General features: G+C 36.8%; 1 protein-coding gene across 1 annotated transcript in view; it reads left to right on the top strand.

The window, feature by feature from the left end:
* Positions 1-1,028: 1,028 nt before the first annotated feature.
* LOC107595721 (collagen alpha-1(I) chain) overlaps positions 1,029-21,390 on the top strand; it is a 59,028-nt gene continuing 38,666 nt past the window's right edge. The window contains exons 1-2 of the mRNA XM_016286216.1: positions 1,029-1,037; positions 1,188-1,314. Coding sequence (XP_016141702.1) covers positions 1,194-1,314 — 121 coding nt within the window. The 5' untranslated portion in view covers positions 1,029-1,037; positions 1,188-1,193. The remainder of the gene's footprint in view (positions 1,038-1,187; positions 1,315-21,390) is intronic.

Raw genomic sequence — 21,390 nt, 5'->3', positions numbered from 1 at the left:
AATTAACAGATATGGGTGTCATGCCATAACATAGTTTTAATACGACGGACTTTATATTTAATGTGAATTTAACATTGAAAGTTAATGTGAATAAAAACATTGCAAGTTAGGCTACTAATCATAACACTTTCATTGTACAGAAAGCGAGCAAAGAACATTTACATTATCAAAGAAGATTTTCACTGACAGCCTAGAGTTCAAGCACTCTCAAAAACTCCCATTAAAATCCCTGAAGCCGTTTACACTGTGAAATGAATATCTTATTTATACACACATCTGCACTTTGTTGTTTCTGACGAGAGAATTCGCCAGAAAGAGGTATTCAATCAGCGAGCGAGTGAAGAAAACTCCAGCATTTTAGCGATGACTCATCGGAACACCTCTGATTGGTCATTGCATTCATAAGCTCAACAGCATCGTGTGTGATTGGTTATAATGCAGTCTGCCTCTGGCTCCACGCCAGCCAGCGAACGCAGGTTTGAATTTAGCAGCTGATGATATGGTGCACTGAACGATTTAATCATGCTGGTGTGATTGTATCAAATATAGAAAATATTATTTGGCTATTTTTTGTCTTTTGGAAGCTGCATTCAAAATCCACTTGGCTCAAAATCACTTTGAATGGGCATGACGCATCTGCATACATTTAAACTAGGTTAGTTCATAAGCTAAAGCACAAGTATAAAATATTTGCACTAAAACACTGCAACATGCACTCATATATACAGTTTATGTAGATTGTCATATGTAATGTAGCCTATATGAAAATATATATGTTATTTTTATATTATTTAGTGACGTACTACTATTTTTTTAAATGTTAAATTTTTTATTTCATTATTTGTTTATTTGATTAATTCATAATTAGTACTTTGATCCAGCACAGTCCTCCTCAGCCATTCTCGCGCACTGAGATGTTAATGAGTCTTGAGATGCGGCTTCTTCTCATTGGCCAGTGGCGAGGGTGTGGGCGGAGCCCCTCGAGCAAATACTGTGCTGATGAGGGTGTCTGGCGGCAAGCGCGCGGTGTTCGCAAGGTGAGTACAGTGACGCTGAGGCGCGGCCGAACTTCAACGGTAGACAGGCGCCACTCCATTATTAACGTCCTCAGACCGTTCTCATTAACCTCTAAGCAATTAAAATGCGATGAACAATCATAGTGCCTGTCTTACTGCTTTATAAATTAGGCAGAAATGATGCTCGCGTCTGTACTGTGGACAGCTGTTCTATTTACTCTTGTAAAAGCCACCATCCTGGACAGCGGTCCAACTGAAGCACCAGACGTGGAGAGCGGCTCGGGGATGCTGCTGACAGGTAAGACGTCAAAATGTCATTAATTACTGTAATTATTGTACCTAATAGAGTATTATGTTCGTTTGTTTACACTTCTTGAGAATAGCGCGTTACAAGGTGCCTGACTGGCCATTATTGTTGCTAATTTGCATGTTTAAATGTTCTTTTTTTGTAAATGGTAAATCCAGTCTAACTTTTGTATCGTATTTTTAATCTAAGATGTGATCTTAAAATAAGTGATTGAAAGATAAACTTTCTCTCATACATAGGAAATATTAACTTATTGTCTTAATGTTGAAAGTTAATTTTTGTAAACGTTGTTTTATCAATATGTTTGATGTTCAGTGTTTGCCTCTGGGAGCCGCTGTTGTTTCAAGTTTTACTGTATATAGGTGCAGGTACTTCAGCAATGAACTATTTTGTTACCCCGCCTGTTTAAATCACACAACTGCTGTTTTTCCAAACATGAAGGCTGAACCAGTGTGAACGCACACATATGTTAAACACTGGACAGTGATTATTGCATGAAGCACCTCGCCCGTTCTTGCTGTTTTGTCCAAACACATGTTTAACAGATTTGTGGCAGATGTGAGGGCAATTAGTTCCAGCAATCTTGGGAGAAGGTAGAGGATGCCATCATCTCCTCAAACAAATGTATATTGAAATTAATTCATTTCTAAATTCTTTAAAATTGGCAAAAGGTTCCTTTGCATGTGCAGATGGATTTGACAAATGATGCTTATGTTAAACCTGATGTTCTTTAACTTCTTCAATTAAATTGTGTTTATGCTTGATTTGTACAATGGGAGCATGTTTAGTCAAAACTGGCAAACTTGCAATGTCCCCCAGGGCTTTATCAGCAAACATGGCAAAATAATCAGCTTTTTGCTTTCTCTAGTACCATACTAGCAACTAGATTATTATTTTTTGCCTTGCCCAGTTTTTTATAGTATTGCCATTAAGGGATGCAGGATATATTTATATCAATAAAAACAAATCTATATGTTGAATATATGTCAAACAATACTGCATACAAATGTATGCATGCTCATTGCCCTTCTTGTAGCATTTAAAATGATTGTTTTTCACTTTAATTGATTGTTTTTAGACAAAATAGTATAGTTTTTTTATTGTAGTATACATTTTTATTTTTTAAAATAAATTTCAACATTTCATTGTAAATCTAATTAATAGAATTTTAATATCGGTTATCGTCTGAAACAAAACAATTATCGGCTAATTGGTATTGATCAGAAAATGAATTTGTGACCATTAGATTACAAATCAGCTATGCATACATGTTATTTTAATATCAGTTGTTGGCTGAAAAAAGGCTAATTGGCATTAACCAGAAAATACATTTGTGACAATTTAGATTGCAAAACAACTCTGTATAAATATAATTACACAAATACATATCACATTAATATTTATTATTATTATTATTGTTAAGAAAAAATACAAATCATGAAATATTCATAATGTGTAAATATTTGTTGTTAGAAGTATAATGATCTTTCAGTTTTTAGTGTGGCAGAAAGCAAATCTAAATCATTTTAAAAAGTGTTTGTTATACTGATTAAATAATAGCGGTCATAAACAAGCGATTTAGGTTGATCTATATCATTAAAACTACTCAAGTTCCTTTATACTTTCTCCAAAAGTGTATGAAGCTTGTGAGAGAATTTCGCCTCTAAACAATCTTAACAAACCACAAGGACTGTGTTAGGTACCAAACGCCCGTTTGCTCATGTTTCATCCAACTTGTAAAACCCAGAACCGCGACGCACACTCCTTGGGCCCATTAAGAGACTTTATTAGTTTTAGCTCATTTTTCTTTTCAATTGTTTTAATCAACCTTCTGGTGATCTCAGCAAACCTGCAGAAAAGTAGACTTGGCTTTATGAGCTCAGAATTTATGGTAAGACTGACAGATGAACAGGTTTATTAAATCCAGCTGAAGAGTGAATGTAATCACTGATAGTCGGTGTGCTACAGCGTGCCATGAAAAGCCCATTTAAGCTCCACAAGTTAGAGCCCGACCAATATATCGTTTTGCCGATTTTATCGGCTGATGAACATTTTTTTGCAGAACATAAAATGCTTGTAAATAGTGTAATTACGTAGTTTGCACAGCAGAGCGGTGAGCCCGTTCCATTGGTTGCTACTTTGAAACGCTTTAAAGCAGGGGTGTCAAACTCAATTCCTGGAGGGCCAGAGCCCTGCAGAGTTTTGTTCCAACCCTGCTCCAACACACATACCATGTAGGTTTCAAATAAGCCTTAAGTACTTGATTAGTTGGATCAGGTGTGTTTAATTAGGGTTGAATCTAAACTCTGCAGGGCTCCGGCCCTCTAGGAACTGAGTTTGACACCCCTGCTTTAAAGCTTAAGTGTATGGAATACTCATAGGCGGAGGGTGAACCAACTCCAGGGTAAGGCTAAAAGCAGCCAAATGTATTAAACATCATAAACCCGTCTTTTTAGGCAAGAACCAGACATGTGTCATGTAGGCTAAAAAAATGTTTAATGGGACTGAATTCGTATTTAATGTGATTACAATTTAATAAAAACGTTAGAAATTGATAATTATATAACGTTTCCTTTCCATAGTTATTCAAACAGCGAATAAATTATAGAAAGGGACATTATCACTAACATTGATCTATCGTGAGTTTAAGCACACTCAAAAAAACAAAACTATCTTTATAATCACTGAAGCTGTATACACTGTGAAATTAGTCTTACTTACATTGTACGTGCATCTGCACTTAGTAGTTTATGATAAGAGAATTCGCAAGAGTCCCGGAATTCAGTAAGCGAACGCGCACACACTCAACAAAACTGATCTGTTTCAACGACGACTCATCTGAACGCCTCTGACTGGCCATTGCATTCCTAAGCTCAACAGAATTGTGTGTGATTGGCAGTGGTGGACAGTAAGAGGAGTAGTTTTACTTTGTTACTGTACTTAAGTAAATTTTTTAAGTATCTGTACTTTTTTAAGTATCTGTACTTTACTGGAGTAGTTTTATTTTGAGTAACTTTTACTTCACTACATTGACGCAGAAGCGGTGTCTGATTCAAGAATGAACTGATTCTTTTCAATAAACCTTTTAAATTGGTTCGCAAATCGCACCAAACGATTCATTCACGAATTAGAATGATCTGATTGCGGGTGTTCTCGAGTCGACAACTCACTGATTCAAATGAACCGTTTAGTGTGAGTAATTTTGTAATTTTGGGATTAATTATTGTAACTGAAAAGCATATTTAGGTCAAAACTGTCAGTTGTTTGTGAACTAAATCTGCTGTAATGGGTTCAAACAGCGAATAAATTATAGAAAGGGACATTATCACTAACATTGATCTATCGTGAGTTTAAGCACACTCAAAAAAACAAAACTATCTTTATAATCACTGAAGCTGTATACACTGTGAAATTAGTCTTACTTACATTGTACGTGCATCTGCACTTAGTAGTTTATGATAAGAGAATTCGCAAGAGTCCCGGAATTCAGTAAGCGAACGCGCACACACTCAACAAAACTGATCTGTTTCAACGACGACTCATCTGAACGCCTCTGACTGGCCATTGCATTCCTAAGCTCAACAGAATTGTGTGTGATTGGCAGTGGTGGACAGTAAGAGGAGTAGTTTTACTTTGTTACTGTACTTAAGTAAATTTTTTAAGTATCTGTACTTTACTGGAGTAGTTTTATTTTGAGTAACTTTTACTTCACTACATTGACGCAGAAGCGGTGTCTGATTCAAGAATGAACTGATTCTTTTCAATAAACCTTTTAAATTGGTTCGCAAATCGCACCAAACGATTCATTCACGAATTAGAATGATCTGATTGCGGGTGTTCTCGAGTCGACAACTCACTGATTCAAATGAACCGTTTAGTGTGAGTCTCCAGTGAACTGAATTCACAAGTAAGAACCGGGAGATATTGTGAGTGCGTGCGACTGATGCTGCTAAAAGTAAGTTACTAATGTCGAATTTTGGGATTAATTATTGTAACTGAAAAGCATATTTAGGTCAAAACTGTCAGTTGTTTGTGAACTAAATCTGATGTAATGGGTGATCTGTTTAAGCCCACTGAAATGTTTGAATGCAGACATATCAACATCAGTGTCTCTATGTTTTAGGTCAAAAAAACAAAACATTAAAATAACACAGATTAAATAAAATAACTCATGCACATTCATATTCCCCACTGCCGTAACGTTAACAGTTTTATTAAAATGCTACGCATTTAGCCCTATGTGACGTCTGTTTTTATATTGTTTATCAACAGAATACATTTTTATATTGTTTGGATTAACTAGCCGAGTAGACAGATATGAATGTTTATTCATAACCACACTGAAAATAAGTAAATATTGTTAGCTAATGCTAACTGTTTAGCTAACAAGCTTGCTGGTGCTAAGTTGAGGTAATTTTTAGATATAAAGTCCAAATATTTTTTATTCAACCACCTAGATAGATTACATCTGGGGGAAAAAGAAAGGATGTGATGTTCAGAACATGTAACTACAGTAATTATCAAAGTGGGAAGTGATGCCCTTTGGGGGCATTTTGCCAGGGGTGTTTTTACACCACAGACAAGGTTTGAGAAGAAAAAAAATCATTATAAAAATATAATTACATTTTCCTTAAAATGTTCTTCCTAACTTCAGGCCTTATTCTCATGTCATATATAACTGTGATGTTCTGCAAAACAACAAGCTTTAAAATACTTTTTTTCTTACTGGTGAAAATCGGATGGTCAAATCTGTTTTCTCTCAGGTACATCGCTGTGTAAGCTTCACAGTGAACATTACTACATCACTCTCATCAACGTTGTCCATATCAACAACAAAAATATATCTTGACTCCATATAGTGGTTATTTTGGGAAAATCCCAGGTATTTTGAGCAGTAGGATTATAAAAAATATGTGCTAATATAAAATTTTATTAAGTAGCCTATATAAAATTGTAAAATAAATCTATCTATCAGTACTTTTTTACTTAAGTACATAAAAAAACTTTCACTCGAGTAAAATTGAAAAAGGAGTACTTTTACTGGAGTGATATTTTATTATACGTATCTGTACTTTTACTGTACTTTTACTCAAGTACTTGATTTGTGTACTTCGTCCACCACTGGGGATTGGTTAAAATGCGCAACACTGAAATGAAGCCTAAAATGAAATACGGTTCTACGTGAGCTGATCTTAATTTAATGCCGCAATCGACACTGTCTATTCATATTCACTTTGTTAGCAACAGAGACGTAATAGATTTAATTTATTTGTGCAGGGGCATTTTTGTCCAATTTAGTGCCATTTTTGCTCCAAGTCCCTGTGGCCAGGGGAAGGCTAAGCCTTGCCTATGCTAAGCCTATGCTGATCGGGTCAGTCGCACAGGTGCTCCTAAATATTATTTCATAGTCGCACGCAGTAGTTTTCAGTCGCAAATTCGACTGAAATGGTCGCACTATAGAGCCCTGATACACAAAGAATATCGGCTGATATTCTTTATCGAAAAAAAGGGAGGCCTTTTTACTCCCTAATATCAGTATCGGTATCGGCCCCCAAAAATCCCATATTGGTCGGGCTCTAGTTCAGACCAAATATTATGTCATGCACACACAACGCCTCTCCAGGTACTTTAGCTTTAGAACTAGCACTTGTCTTTGTGAGGTGGATGCCAGGTTATTTAAAAATGTATAGCTGTTGTGCCAACGCAATAAAACTGGTCATGCTCATGTGGGTTATGTTGTTTTAGCGAAATCAAAACACACTGGAAAATGTGATGAAAATATGATCGCCAATGATTCTGACAGATGACATCATGTGAATGCTGCCCACCATGGAGGTGTGTGAAAAGTGCATGTAAACAAACTTTTCATGGCTTTTCACACGGCACAAACTGCTGCGATGACAAACACGAGCTTGGTGCTGTGATGTCAAGCTTTTGAAAGTGTATCTTCGATTGTGTTGGTCAAAGCTGCTTTTACTATATTTGAGTTGCTTTGGATCTTTTGACAGATTTGATGAATTGCGTTCTTTTGTTTGGTGTCTTTTTTCCAACCAGATTCATTTGTTTGAGTTGGATGCATGCAGGTTTCTTTGAACTCACAGTTGTGTTGAACCTAAAACAAAAGCATCATATCACATATTAAAAGCACTTGTTTTTTACAATACACAATCATCACTGATAATATCCCTTCTGGTAAACCCATAAGGTTATTTGACATCATACAGATCGCAATGATTTTATGAAAACAATTATTTTATATATTAGCCCTGTAGGAGATCATATTTGGCTAATGCTCTTGTTTTCCATAAAACACAAGATTATCACATGCTGGATAACAAAAACCAAACATTTGTCTTTTCCATTGTATTTATTATTAAATGCCTTTGAATTCAGGATTGTTGTGACTGAGGATAAAGGAAAATAGGACCATATGTTTCTATATGAATAACATACTGTAGTAGCTAAGTCTTGAAGTCTTGGATGAAGGATTGTGCTTATTTACTAACCAGAGTTTAATAGTTTCTTCAAGCCTCAGATTAACTGATTAACTTAAATGTTTAATAATATTATTAAGTGCATTTGATTTTTCTCACATCACATTAAAAAACTGTGGTCTCTGTCTTTATATGAGATACTGTAAGTTTTGCACCATGTGATTGAATTCAGTGATGTCATAAAGGGATAGTTCACCAAAAATGAAAATACTGTACTCATGTGCTGAACCTCATTCTGTTTCAAACCTGTATGACTCTTCTGTGGAACACAAAAGAAGATATCTTAAAAAAAATGGGGTTTTGTCTGTATGTGACCCTGGACCACAAAACCAGTCATAAGGGTACATTTTTCAAAATTGAGATGTATACATCGTACGAAAGCTGAATAAATAAGCTTTCCATTGATGTATAGTTTGTTAGGATAGGACAATATTTGGCTGAGATAAAACTATTTGAATATCTGGAATCTAAGGGTGCAAAAAAAAAATGTTGTCCAAATGAAGTCCTTAGCAATGCATATTACTAATCAAAAATTAAGTTTTAATATATTTACGGTAGGAAATTTACTAAATATTTTCATGGAATATGATCTTTACTTAATATCCTAATGATTTTTGGCATAAAAGAAAAATCTATAATTTTGACCCATACAATGTATTTTGGCTATTGCTACAAATATACCTATATGCTACTTATGACTGGTTTTGTGGTCCAGGGTCACATATAATGAAAATCAGTGGAGTCCAATATGGACTAAAAGAAACTTGTTCGTGTTCTTTTGGACCCCATTCATTGCATGGACAAAAGTAGTTGAAACATTCTTCAAAATATCTTCTTTTTGGTTCTTTGGAACAAATTTTGGGTTTGTTTTGATTGTGTTAACGTGAACCCGCCAGGTTTTGTCCTTGTCATCTTGAGGGGGGTTGATTCGATGTTTGCACCTTTTACTTCTGAGGCCCCCTTAGTGCCTGCAGGCCAGTGAGATTCGTAATGTATTACCACTTACGTTACACTCAATCACCGCTGTAATGTAATCTGCAATGTCAGTGTCAGGCAAACAGACAGCTGGGGGGAAAAACTATAAATCAAGAAATAGCCTAATCATCAAATCAGGTTCTTTGGAGTTTTTTACGTCCAAAGAGCTTTGCAGTGGTTGTGAGATTCAGATGGGATGTCTAGATATAAACATGCCACAAATATGACCATTTTTCTTGTGGGTTTGACACTCCTGTTGAGGCCTTTTGAGATTGTAAACAACGCACAGCTGCCTGTAATGACACATCGCGGGGTGCTTTGTCTCCTCAAATGGCTGTTGATCCAAACAGTGAAGCAGAAACCATGGTAATATTATGTTAGCAAGGAATAAAAATAATGAGAACACCTGGCATCAATATGATTTATGCATCTGTAATAATTAGAAAGGGAAAGTTGGTACACTACACTCACTCTCCATTGTTGTCTCTCTATTTCTTTATGAAAGTAACATTCTCTTTTGATAAACAGATCTGAAAGCTTCAATGGCTTCCCGCATCCAGGCTGGAAAAAAAAATCTCAGGCATCCAAGGAAAACACCCGCCTCGAGTTAGGAGTAGTGCCTGTCTGCTGGCTGGCTCACAAGAGCAGGCTTGCTGCAGATTTGGACATAATAGTGCTCTTGGCACTGTTTTGCCTGGAGGGAAACCTTAAAACTATCAAGATATTGTAATTTACCTTTAAAAAAAATGGTGGGTATCTGAGACTAGAATAGCAGCCCCAACATCGCTGCTTATGTTCCGTACTGAAACATATGCCAGATGATGTCATACTGTTCATGGGTACTTAAACACACTCATGTATTGGACTATTCAGCCGACAATACAACCTGTTTCTACTGGCACACACTGGGGACCATTGACCTGTGGGCACTATGAATGACATCACCACAAACCAATCTGGGAAAATAAATAACCCGTTGGAACATATGGGCCAAATATGGCACACACACATTGCTGTTTAAAGAACCTTTGATTATAATATCTGTGCAGAACCAGTGGTGGATTTAATTAGCTTGCGTTAACTTATAAGGTGAATATGTTAATGGAATGGTTTGGTTTGGCATGCTGGTATGCTGTAGTGTGTAGCGGACAGTAATCTTTAGCCTTGACTGACACAATGCTAAGTATGATGTTTGTAGTTGCCTCTAATTATGTTGAGAGATTTTTTTTTTTAGATTCACGACTAATGTTTGCTGTTTGAATTATGACAAGCAAGAAAAACGGCTTCAAATTATAAAACCATCGTGCTGTCAGCATTTTTTCTTTACTGTCTTTTTTGGTCTCTGCTTGTTTGTGAATTGTCAAATATCTCAATACTCTCTGCTTGACTGGTCTTGAATAATGACAGGCTTTCTAGTGGAAACTTAGGTCAGCTATGTTCTAAAGTCAAATCGACTGGTTCTGAGGACATTTGTTGTGAAGAAATTAAAAAGAAATTTTTCTTTTTTTTCTTTTCTTGTTTTGCATTTGTATTAGCATTATTTTTATTACTATCGTTATTATAAAGTCTTAAAGTGATAGTTCACCCAAAAATGAAAATTCTGTCATTAATTACTCACCTTTATGTCGTTCCAAACCCGTAAGACCTTCGTTCATCTTCAGAACACAAATTTAAGATATGTTTGATGAAATCTGAGAGCTTTCTGAGCAGCAACACCTACACAATTGACACGATCAAGGCCCAGAAAGGTCAAAACATTGTTAAAATAGTTTTCCTTGTGCACAAAAAGTATTCTCGTAGCTTCATAAAAAGCTACCATTGTTGAACAAAGTTGAACCATTGATGTCGCATTATTTTAATGATGTCCTTACTACCTTTCTGGGCCTTGAATATGGTAGTTCCATTTAGGGTTGGGTACCGAAACCCGGTACCAATATGGCACCGGTACCTATGTAACCAGTATGTACTAGAACTGAATCCGAACGCAGATTTCTGTGCCTCATTTCGGTGCCATGCCTGAGCAATCGATTGAAATATTTGTCCTCTGGTTCTCCGAAACGGACTAAAGAAGCATCATCACTGGCACCGCATGTGAAAAATAATTTCCCGACTGAGAAAATGCACGTGAACTCAAGTCGGAAAGCTCTAATAATACAAATCCAACACATCTTTGTAGTAACGAGAGTATCCATGTTGTTTTCACATTCCGACTTAAAAGCACAACTCGGGAAATGAGAGCATCCGAGAAGCGCGTGAATGCAGTAATTACACTTGCTCTGATGGCAGCAGGTAGCCTTCCGTTAACTAAGCTAAACATGCTTAAATTAAAATGCCTAAAACTAAACCTCCCTTGTATTCACATTTCTAAACCTGTTGTCCAACAAAAGAGAACATTATAACCTTTTTACTCCACAACACCAGTCAAATGCTTCCTTTTGTGATCTAATGAGGCTTCTTGTCACAGAATGAGGCAGAAAATATGTTCCATATGCTACTTTAAAAAGAATACATCGATTAGCAATAGATTATAAATTAGGGTGACCATACGTCCTCTTTTCCCCGGACATGTCCTCTTTTTGGACCAACAATAATGCATCCGGCCGGGATTTCTTAATTGGCCAAAATGTCCGGGATTCGGCTGTTTTCTTAATCTCACTCCCGCTGAATCTCTGACCATTGCCGCCTGCTCCCGCAACGTGTTTCGCTCCCGCGATTTTCGTGTCCACTCCTTTAAACATTCTAATATTGTATATAATTTTGGCGCGTCAGGGAGCCACTCTCAGGAAGTCAGAATGCGGTGTATTTAAATATTTTTTAATGAGCGTTTGCACTGTTTACTTTCACTTTCGATTTCGCGATCACACATACTCTGTGTAAAGGGAGCACATCTTACAACATCAGATATTTGTCAATGAGCTCAGAATCTGTTGAGCAGCAAATATCCAACATGGTCTTGTCAGTCATCTCCTTATTCTCGACCTGTGATCAGTCAAAGCTGACTCTGGTAGCTCTTGTTGGATGCACGGTTGCCAAGTCCGCGTTTTTTCAACAGAATTGGGCTACTTTTAAACTGTTGCCATGTGTTGATTTTCCCTTTCATCTTCATTTGACCCTCTAAACTCTAGCACTCTCTATTCTAATGCTACTTCTAATTTTATCTGCTTGTTTTTTTTTTATTAAAAAACTTGACCCTCTAACGCTCTCTATTCTATTTCTATTCTAATGGCCAATCCATCATTTTTGGGGGGATTTTTTTATTTATTTATTTTTGAATAAGTATCAGTTCAGGCACCGTTCAGGCACTGGAACCGTTTTAAAAGTATCCATTTGGCACCGGTATCGAAAAAAACAATACCCAACCCTAGTTCCATTACGGTCTATGCAGGGTCAGAAAGCTATCGGATTTCATAAAAAATATCATAATTTGTGTTGCAAATGATGAACTAAGGTCTTACAGGTTCGGAACGACATGAGTGTGAGTAATTAATGATTTTCATTATACTTTCATTATATATATTTTCACTATCCCTTTAAAAATGAACCAGATTTGAATGAGAGATTCTTGTCTTTTTTTCTGCTCACAAATGTTGAACTGCTCACAAATGAATCAGTCATGAATCAGACTGATTTAGTCCTCGTGTTCAACTCACTGACTCAATAATCCAGGGGGTTAACTACTCGCTTGGACATGATATGTTAAGGAAAAGCTGTACTATAAGTCCTCATCAGATCAATTATGTCCTCATCAGGTGGATAGCTAGATAAACTTGTGTTTTATTATGCATTTCAACTTTATAATAATTTGATCACTAAATTATGTGTTTCTGTTGTTTCACACTCATAAAATATAATGCCTTCCAAACACACTTTAAAGACGTAAAAGCATTTATTACACACAGTGTGCTAAAAGACAACAAATACTCCACTAAACAGAAACATATTCAGCCCTTTTCAGTTCTCTGAAACGTCTCATCCCCAAACAGATAAGCAAGGTGTGATTATTTATTCACAAGGCATTGTAAGTCTGAATTTTCATGCAACAAACTGTTTGTTATGTCAACCAGCAGGATTACATTTCCACTAAAATGGGAAATTTGGACTGTAGTCAGGTTGACACCATATTTAATTTGATAGAAATTGAGAGATTTTACACAAATTAAGTAGGCTACGATTGTTTTATTGGTAAACATGATTTAAATGTTTATTAAAGCAGAGTATCTATAAATATAAGTATCTATAAAAGAAGACTGTCAACGATTAGCTTATGTTATGTGTGTGCCTACATCATACTTTAATATTCACTAAGGGCATGTATTGTTTCAGTCATAATACCATATTTCACTCTGTTTCATCATGATGTTTTTGTGTGAACATGACGTAAGTTTCTTCAGACTGCGAGTGGTTTGCGGTCTTATATCGGGTTGAGTGTTATTGATTCTGACCAGTATAAAGCCTGTCAATGCACAGATGCTGTGGTCAAAAGAGACGTTCGCCTACCAGCTGGTCCAGGTTCTTGCTTTTGTTTGGTCACTGAAGGTCTAACTTGAAGGCTGGCTGTGGTGGGGGGCAGTCTCAGCCCAGCACGGTAAAACCCTGTAAAAATTTTACAAGAGCTTTTTACAAGACACTAAACAGCCATGTTGGAGCAATTTCTGATGTTGTCTTGCCCTTTTACTGGCCTTTTATGTGATAAGGATGATCCAGATGTCATAGAAATGAGTTTGTTAAGAACAAAGTGGATTAATTGGAGTTGTAAGTGTTATCTTAACCAATGAAGTTCAGTCAGATCCAGAAAGCGTGAACGCTGAACTTGAGGTTGTCTCAGTAACTTAATATTTACTGTCTGGTTGGAATGTGATTGCATGTGATGTCAAATAAAATAACCCAGTGATGTTTTGGAATGACATATACAATATTTCTCTATTCGTAGATCTCCTCAATCACACTTGAAGGGCATTGAGATGTTGAAAATTATATACATTTTCCCCAAAGGCTTCTCTATATATTTATTGGCTATCATTTTGTGTCTTGTGTCCGCCAAACCTCAACAAAGGTCTTTTGCTGAGTTACGCAACATAGTTCATGTTAGGATCTGTTCTGTTTCCCAAAGCTTCGTATAGACGTAGACGGTAAGCTACATAAATATTCCCCAAATTGCTTTTTAGGGAAAAAATTATTAGTTGGCTCATGTTCAAAATAGAGGCATGGACTTGTCCTCAAAATGATGGATCTCCTCGAAGTATCTGTCAGTCTGTTTGTTTAAGTATAGGTTGATACAAGTGGTTCATGTTAGATCACAAACCCAATCACTTCTATAGGTCTACGAATACAAATAAGATCATGCTGCCAATGTTCATTTATTCTGGAAGATTCCTACAAATAAAACAGCCCTTTATGTGAGATTTTGTGAAAACCTAGCCATCTGATTAATATGATATTTTCGTGATGTAAACGCTGGCATTCTGTAGTGTTTTCTGTGCTGTGTTTGTGCTGGCATCGTTCATTCTCTTTCAGACATGCTCAACGTTTCTGCTCAGCTTGTTACAGGCGTCTGTAGCATCAGGGGTCTGCTGCGAGCTTGTGTTCTCTGTTTTTCTCATCTGGTGCAGAACACAGGTTACAAGCAGTCACCTCCTGACCTACAGATGAACACCGCTCCCCCTCAGAGGCTTTCACACTTTCTCACATGCACACAAACACAAAAGCACAAGTTCATGGTGATTTAAATTTTCACATCCAACTTCAGTACAACACAAGCCAAAAGGTGAAACAATCGTCAGTTGTTTCTATATGTATTGGTTTAGTCCCCTAAACAAAATATTTAGGATCATTATTTGAATTCAGGTCTAATAGTAATTGGCTGTACTGGAAAATTTTAATATTGGCTATTATTGGTATTGGCCATAATTTCAGTATTGGTGAATCATTAAAAAGTTTTTTAGCCAATAGTTTATTGAAAAAAATACATTACTGCATGAATGAATATATACCTCTATACATGTATGTTTATATGCCATCAAAATAAAATGATTCTGTAGAATTTGAATTGAATTTGAGTTTAAAAATGTTTTTGAGTAAAAAAAAAAAAGATACAAAAACCTAATACAAGCTCAATTAAATTTTTCTTCCCATAATGTTTTATAGCACATTTCAAAACAACAAAAGTATGTGTTGCATTCCAGCAGGAGGTGCTATAGCGGACATTATCATAAATGGTCTGCATTTCAGAAAGTTTTCTCTTTCAGGTCAGCTGTCAAAGCAACCAGCTTTTGGTCAACCAGCTTCACCACAAAGACCACCTTGGTCAACCAAATTTTTTTTTCTGGTGAATGGCTTTACAGCATGGCTGTATTTGTCCACCAGCATCAAACCAGAATGGAAATTCATGCTGGTCTAAGGTGGTCTTTACAGCAGTGTAGAGTATGTTTCTTAGACATCTTTGAAATAACAGCAGACAAATAATTTTATGGTTGGATAGCTGCTACAAAGGCAAGGTTTGACATGGATATTTGACAACAACCTATGATAGACAGAGATGTCTGACCTCAACAATAATGCATATTTACCTTGTGATTACCTCCATTCATGTTTGCAATAAGCCATGGAGAATTTGACCAGGAGCAATTTCAGTCATCTGTCTCCTGTTGTTGTCTGCAGATGAGTATTCACAAGTGTCCATTTTGAGATAGACATGTATTGACTGGCTCTACATACATCCTTTTTTTCTGACGTTGTCAATGTCTTTGTGCCTCTCATGGTTTTGGACATTACATTTTAGACAGTTTAAGTGGAGGGATCAAGTCAAGTCAGGGTTAAGTCATGAAAATATCTGTGAAATATGAAAAATGGTTTACCTGCTGCTAATATTTAGTTATTGGAGTTATATGTTGAGAATGGCATACAGCTTATTTTTTTGCAGTGTACTACATGACGTATCAAAGTTTCCCTGAATGTACAATTCTAGTCAGCCATTTCATGCTCGTACTGTGTGTGCACAGTATACATACTTTCTTTTAAATCCATTGTCTTACCAAGAGGATTCAATTATATTCCTTGTTATCACTGTCTCATTTGTGCAATTGTGCATGTCACATTAGAGAATTGCTCCTGATCACTTTTAAACTGCTGACACTCTTGAGTACTACCTCGCAGTTCAGATACACTGAGTTCACTATCTCTCACATTTTAAGACAAGAAAGCTGATACTTAATGATCCTTTAAGCTCTTGGCAGATGAACGAATGCACAGCTATTACAACGAAAGTCTCCTTCCTACAGTGGGTCTTTTGAGCTTTTGCTCCAGAGTATTCCCTAAGGAACTTGCCTTTTTTCTCTGTAGTCAAAGTCTGCCAAGCGCTGTCAATTCAAACCAATCCGAGAAGGTTAAACAGAACTCTAGACATGCCTGACTTAACTCCTAAGACTTAACCAGTCTCTCTGTGTTTTGAAAAGGCTTGCCCCGAAGAAATGCCATTGCTACAGAACACATACTTAAAAGTAATACAATTGAATACCTCCCTCAAATATTTACCAGAATTTCATTTTATTTAATTTATGATCCTTTAAGCTCTTGGCAGATGAACGAATGCACAGCTATTACAACGAAAGTCTCCTTCCTACAGTGGGTCTTTTGAGCTTTTGCTCCAGAGTATTCCCTAAGGAACTTGCCTTTTTTCTCTGTAGTCAAAGTCTGCCAAGCGCTGTCAATTCAAACCAATCCGAGAAGGTTAAACAGAACTCTAGACATGCCTGACTTAACTCCTAAGACTTAACCAGTCTCTCTGTGTTTTGAAAAGGCTTGCCCTGAAGAAATGCCATTGCTACAGAACACATACTTAAAAGTAATACAATTGAATACCTCCCTCAAATATTTACCAGAATTTCATTTTATTTAATTTTATTTTTCAAAACTGAAGCAAGAAATATACCAAGTGGAATATCATAATGTTATGTTGTACTGGGTGCCTCTTTCCTTTTCCTCTCCCTTGAGTTTGAGTTCCCACTGAAACCCAGTAGACAAATTGCCTCACTGTATCCTGACCGTTATTTACAGCCTGGTATCTTTCATTCATTTTCCAGATGAGCAGTAGAGCGAAGAAACAAACATAAAAATATGTTAAAGCACGTGTGAGCTTTTAGACGGTCCTAATAAATTCAGCACAGCCCTTATTTACCTTGCATAAAGCAAATATCCCAGGTTTAGGAGCAGGTAAGATTATTATTAAGTCACTGGAAATTTAATCTAATGATGTTTTCTTATTACCTTTAATTTGTTATCAGAGTACAGCCATGGGTGATTAGACCCTTCACCTGCTCTGTGGAAGCCGAATTTGGGCTAGAGTTTATCAAACTGACCACATCTTGGGCTTTTAAGAAGCAGTGCTCTTCCCATGTGGCGGTTCAGCAGGTTAGGGGAAGTCTTTAATCACTGACTATTATGCCATCCAACCTCAATCTCTTCAGGCTTCCCTACATAATTGGGGTACAGTAATTGAGCTATCCTCTAGCCCTTCCCGTGCCATTAGCGTAATGCTATCCTGGAGGGAAGACGCTGTGGCAGGCGACTCTACTTCCCCCGATTATGGAGCTTCACAGGATCCAGGCGAAAGGGGCCCAGGGCGGATATCAGCTGATAACCATGTATTACTCTTGGAAATCAGCCATTTTCGCAAAGGACAGAGCCTTATATGACCTCATATGGGGTGGTTAAGGCTAAATAATTCATTACCTTGGGGTAGAGCGTGGCGACAGCTTTCCTTGTGGAAGAAGAGTTCCCCAGGAAATGCAGGGGTAATGTACAGTAGTTGTGACTTGGAAAAAAGGTTAAGCATTTGTCTTTGTCTGCAAAGCCTGATTTTGTTGCATTTAAAATCCCAGTTTTGTTGAAAGTTGTTGTAGCAGTGTCTGCTGCTCTTTTTCTCTGTTTTTAATCCACTAACAAGCTCCAGATCCATAAGCTCTTTCTGTAGAAGGCATTCGTGCGCACTATAGAAACAAAATCTGCTTTGGATGAAGTTTTGTGTTTTCATATAAGCTAGGGAGCCTTTAAATAATGTATATAAAAACCAGCTCTACTAGAATAACTCAGAGGAATCAAACACATCAGAAAAAAACCTGGTAGATTGGTTGATTCGCTTAAAGCACTGCCTTGCATAATCAAAAGCATGAAAATCCTTTTATGTTTAAAAAAATGAATGACATGAGGTTTTCATAGGCAAGTCAAATGAAGAGTTTTCACAATGATCAGGGGTGTGATGTCCTGCTTGCTCAGTGGGATTGTATAATATTCTGTATTCAAGTCAAATTGACCCTGTAAACCAGATGTTTTTCTCATTTGATGAAATGTGTGAACCCCATCTCGTAACTTACGAGAGCAGAACATTTTGGGAATTTTCAACTGCCTCTTATCAGTCATCACTGCAAAGCGTCATTGTGTCACATGGAATCAATATGACCTCTGCCCTCTCACCTGCATTTCAGAACATGAGCTCCATATCTGGTTTCTCATCTCCATATCTCCTGAGAGCTTTCATGGAGTCTGTATCACAGCCCATCAATCCAGTCTTTCTGAGGCAGTTTTAACCCTCTTTCAGTTGCCTGGTAGGTCCAGCTGAGATGACTTCTGGACCTTAACATCTGCTTGGATGATTCAACAACCAGAACCTTCTCACAGAACCCTAAAAATAACCTAAAGTGACTATTCTACAAGTTATTCTTCACAATTTATTACTTTTATAGCCTGTTCTCCTCATCCTCCTTAGGATGAATCGCTTTATTTTCCTTAATTTGTTGGTTAATTTGGATCAAACTAAATGTAAATGTAAAATTGTTCTATCATTATGTCTGTTTTTAAACTTTAGATTTTTTTTTTTTTACTTAAGCCAACATTAAGTTTGTCCAAAATGTAATTCTTAAATTACAATACGAATTGCAGTTCTGCCTCCTGTTTGTTTCTATGTCAGGAATTTAAATTTAAATTTAAAAGGCATTTTCATTCTCACTTCACAACGGAGGAAAGCACATTGTCAGCATGATACATTTTCTTTTTGTCTCTAAACTGATCCCCTGCAAAACAGCGCTGCTAAAAATGTTAAATCAAACAATAGTCTAACAAACAATTCCCTCATCCACCTTCTATATTTCTCCTCCACTTTCCTGAAGAGCTTGATATTCTGTACTAATTCTGTAGAGCATCACAACCTGCTGTTATCAGCAAGACTGAGAAGCCCAGACTACAGTGAAAGATGAAAAACATTTTCAGGGACTGTGGCTCTGTATCTAGTTTTTGCGATCAAAGTTTCACTTCATGGATGCAGCATGTGACATGATGTAACTTGTGGCTAATTCTGGATTTTATTTAGCGTCTGCACATGCAATCCATCAACACAGTCCCTGAGTGCCAGTGTTATGTGGTGTCTGAACACACCTCCCACATCCACATCTGGCACTGTGTATTGAGCTCTTAGGAGCAAATCTAGCCTGCTTTCACGGGATATGCTGAGGAAGATGCTTTTCTTCATTCATAATTTACCATATGCTACTTTTAGTATACAGGCATCTTGAATTTACCCATTTAAGCTTTTCTGCAGAAATATGCCATACTTAAAGCCTCTGCTATTTGTTTTTCTTGTAGCACGTATTGTTGAATTCTAGAGAATGAATGACCTTAGTGGGTTTCATCCTTCTGGTATTTTACTCATGTGAGTTTAAATGCTTGCAAAGGGATATTATTTATTTCACCTTCTTATGTAAAGGTTACTGTTTTGCATCAGTCTTGTCATTCCATCTGCCTTTAAACTCTAAGCTGTCTGTGGTTCTTGTATTTATGGCTTGACCGTAAGAGCTTTGCTTTTATTCTTTAGGTCAATCCTCCTGCAGCATCTCATTTCAAATTAGTCTACTTGACGGATTCTTCTACCCACTACAAACCATTATAGGAGAGTTATGAGAGAGAAGCAGACTTTACTACCAGGGCAAAACAACTAATTCGTCTGCCTTCAAATTATCTATCCGTCACATTGTCTCTGGCACATTCTTTCCACACTTTTTTTTGTCGTTCTGTCGTGTAGTTCAACTTGACCTCTCCAAGTGGTCCATGCAGCTCTGTACTTTGGAAAAGAGCTTGCACATTTTACCACAAATGTTGTTTGTCTCTCAAGATACGTTCCAACAAGCACGTGTGAATAATCGTGAGGGTCTTCACTGCAGGGCATGGGCAGAGATGAAGGGGCCTTCATTTGAGATGCAGTTGTGGCTTTTGATGCATGTCTTGGAAAACAATACTAGTTCTGTGTTATGGTTGCTGAGACGCCACGGAGAAGTTATTATCATATGCCGTAATTACTTACAGAATGCCAAACAGTCCTATTCAAATAGTTGTCTGACATTTGATCAATTATTCTCATTATGCATCACATAGAGGTGCTCGCAGGGAATGAAACAGTGGTTTTGTACTTGGAGCTTTTATATTAGTTACTTTTAAATGACCAAAACCTTTTGACTACTAAGTGAAATTGTTTAACCCTTTGCTGAAAACCCTTTACCTAATTTAGTGTTCAAGGTAAAAAAATTGCTTTTAAATCTCGTTATGCTGCATTATCACCAAATCTTGGATTCATTCTTTTTGTCAACCCTATTTTCAATTATCAAAGGTTTTGTATTTCTTTTTGCAACTGATTTGTCATAGGCCTCGTTGATCTGAGTTTTAGTGAAAAAAACATTATTTAAAAATGTTTTGACAATGCAGAAGCACAGATAAATCAGCCTACAATCAATCAGTTCCGAAAAAAAAAACCTGTGCTAATTGAAAGAAAACAAGTTGATATAAAGATTGAGTCCAGTATTTGGTAATATGTCATAATGAGAAATTGATAAGAATTTTTTTTGAAGGTTGGTCATTTTAGGCTAGGAACACTACAAGTGTAACAATGTGGGGTGGAAAATCCCCAAATTGTACAAAAATTCTCAAAAAAAGTTGTTATACCCTTTGTGAGGTGAGCAAAATCAGTAAGCAAGAAAAATGAAAAACCTCCCTGGGTCAAAATGACCGGAATACAATTGGGATTAAAATATGAAGAAGCAGATTATTGAAGAGATTATTTGATTGAGTTACCTTTTCTTGAATAGCAAAAAGGAAATTAACATTAATGAATTTAATCAATTAATATTATAATTTAACATTGAAACTAATTGTATTACTTTTTAAAGTATTATTATTTTATGAATGATAAGAGCCGTATAGCTTCAAAGCACACTATCCACTCCAACTCAACTTGTAATTAATGAAGTTTGTCTTTTGTCTGAGTGGGTTTATTGTGGCTACACTGAAAAGCCCTGTTATCCACTCTGTTGCACATCCATGTGGCAGTCGTACGGCTTGCAGTCATGATGTGTCCTCGAGGAATGTTCTCCTTGGCTTAGTCCAAGCTCTCCCAAGCACGGCCACAGAAGTAGGCCTGAGTCTATATGGAAAATGTTTGACTGATGAGAATTCACAGAAAGTATTCAGACAGTATGCATTGTGTGACCCCCAAATCAATCTTCCCTGTCATAAACACAGCTTTGAACATAAGCCGTGTTTTGAAACACGGACACCATGG

Source organism: Sinocyclocheilus grahami, unplaced genomic scaffold (assembly GCF_001515645.1).
Source record: "Sinocyclocheilus grahami isolate Dianchi unplaced genomic scaffold, SAMN03320097.WGS_v1.1 scaffold207.1, whole genome shotgun sequence".
Taxonomy (NCBI): domain Eukaryota; kingdom Metazoa; phylum Chordata; class Actinopteri; order Cypriniformes; family Cyprinidae; genus Sinocyclocheilus; species Sinocyclocheilus grahami.
Note: the sequence above shows the minus strand (reverse complement) of the source record. Positions and strands in the feature narration are given on the sequence as shown.